The sequence below is a fragment of the Engraulis encrasicolus genome, chromosome 9 (genome assembly GCF_034702125.1).
Source record: "Engraulis encrasicolus isolate BLACKSEA-1 chromosome 9, IST_EnEncr_1.0, whole genome shotgun sequence".
Taxonomy (NCBI): Eukaryota; Metazoa; Chordata; class Actinopteri; order Clupeiformes; family Engraulidae; genus Engraulis; species Engraulis encrasicolus.
In genome coordinates, this window is record NC_085865.1 from 42,456,628 (window position 1) to 42,457,959 (window position 1,332).

General features: G+C 46.2%; 1 protein-coding gene across 1 annotated transcript in view; it reads left to right on the forward strand.

Annotated features, from left to right (window-relative positions):
• bmp6 (bone morphogenetic protein 6) overlaps positions 1 to 1,104 on the forward strand; it is an 85,303-nt gene extending 84,199 nt beyond the window's left edge. Inside the window, exon 7 of the mRNA XM_063207189.1 lies at positions 789 to 1,104. Within this exon, the coding sequence (XP_063063259.1) occupies positions 789 to 938 (150 nt within the window). The 3' untranslated portion in view covers positions 939 to 1,104. The remainder of the gene's footprint in view (positions 1 to 788) is intronic.
• Positions 1,105 to 1,332: the final 228 nt, after the last annotated feature.

Below are 1,332 nucleotides of genomic sequence, written 5' to 3' on the forward strand. Positions count from 1 at the left end.
GCGTGTGTGTGTGTGTGAGTCTGTGTGTGTGTGAGAGAGTCTGTGTGTGTGTGTGTGTGTGTGTGTGTGTGTGTGTGTGTGTGTGTGTGTGTGTGTGTGTGTGTGAGAGAGAGTCTGTGTGTGTGTGTGTGTGTGTGTGTGTGTGTGTGTGTGAAGAAGGTAGCTTTTGTCCGTGGGAGAAAACCCCTGCTGTCCACTGCCAGAAGCTCCCCTTGATCTGTCCCTAGACATCTGCTATATGGGGTCAGAAGGACCTGAGGTCACTGGGTGGCTCTCTGCCATATTCATGACCTTATGCACTGATGCTGTGTGGTAGCCTATGTCTAAAAACCTATATACGGGTAATATACTATATACTGTAATAAAATTAAATACTAAAACTATATACTGAAAATAATATCAATATCTGCACCTATTGATTCAATAATGCACAATTGGGTTTTCAACCCAATGACTGTGCTTGCGACTGATGAAGGAGCTGGTGGGTGGGTATGAGTTAAGTAGTTAACGTAATAACGTAACACTTCAAACATAACACTAATTTTACGCTATAAACATCATATGCATATTTGAAAGTGGTAAAGCCAAACAAACTACTCAGAGGCAATGATAGTAGAAAAAAGGGGTTTATGGTTGTTGAGAATACAAGTTTTGAACTGGAACTCTACACATCGTCCTCTAACAGTCAGGTGATCGCACCTAATCAGTGTTTAAAACTTAAAGATGCAGCATGTTGCTCAGCTTTTCTCTTCAATAAACGTGTTTTGTGTTGTTTTTTGTGATGGCAGGTGCACCTGATGAACCCCGAGAATGTGCCGAAGCCGTGCTGCGCCCCTACCAAGCTGCACGCCATCTCCGTGCTCTACTTCGACGACAACTCCAACGTCATCCTCAAGAAGTACAAGAACATGGTGGTGCGCGCCTGTGGCTGCCACTGATACAACACAACTCCCAAATGTCTCAAATGTCCACAACTTCCCAAACTCTCCCAACCCCCCCATGTCCAACCTCCTGAAATCCCCAGCCAACCACCTGTGGCTGCCACTGGCAACACAACCTCCCAGGCAAGGACAACCTTAACCCAAGCCTCCAATGTCTCTCCAACCTCCCAAACCCTCCCAAAATCACCTACAAACCCCCAATGTCTCTCCAACCTCCCAAACCCTCCCAAAATCACCTATAGTACCAACTCTAAATGTCTCTCCAACCTCCCAAACCCTCGCAACTCTCCCAAAATCACCTACAAACCCCCAATGTCGCTCCAACCTCCCAACCAAACACTCACAACCTCTCCCCAAACATCACCTACCAACAAGCCTAACTGCTTCCCAC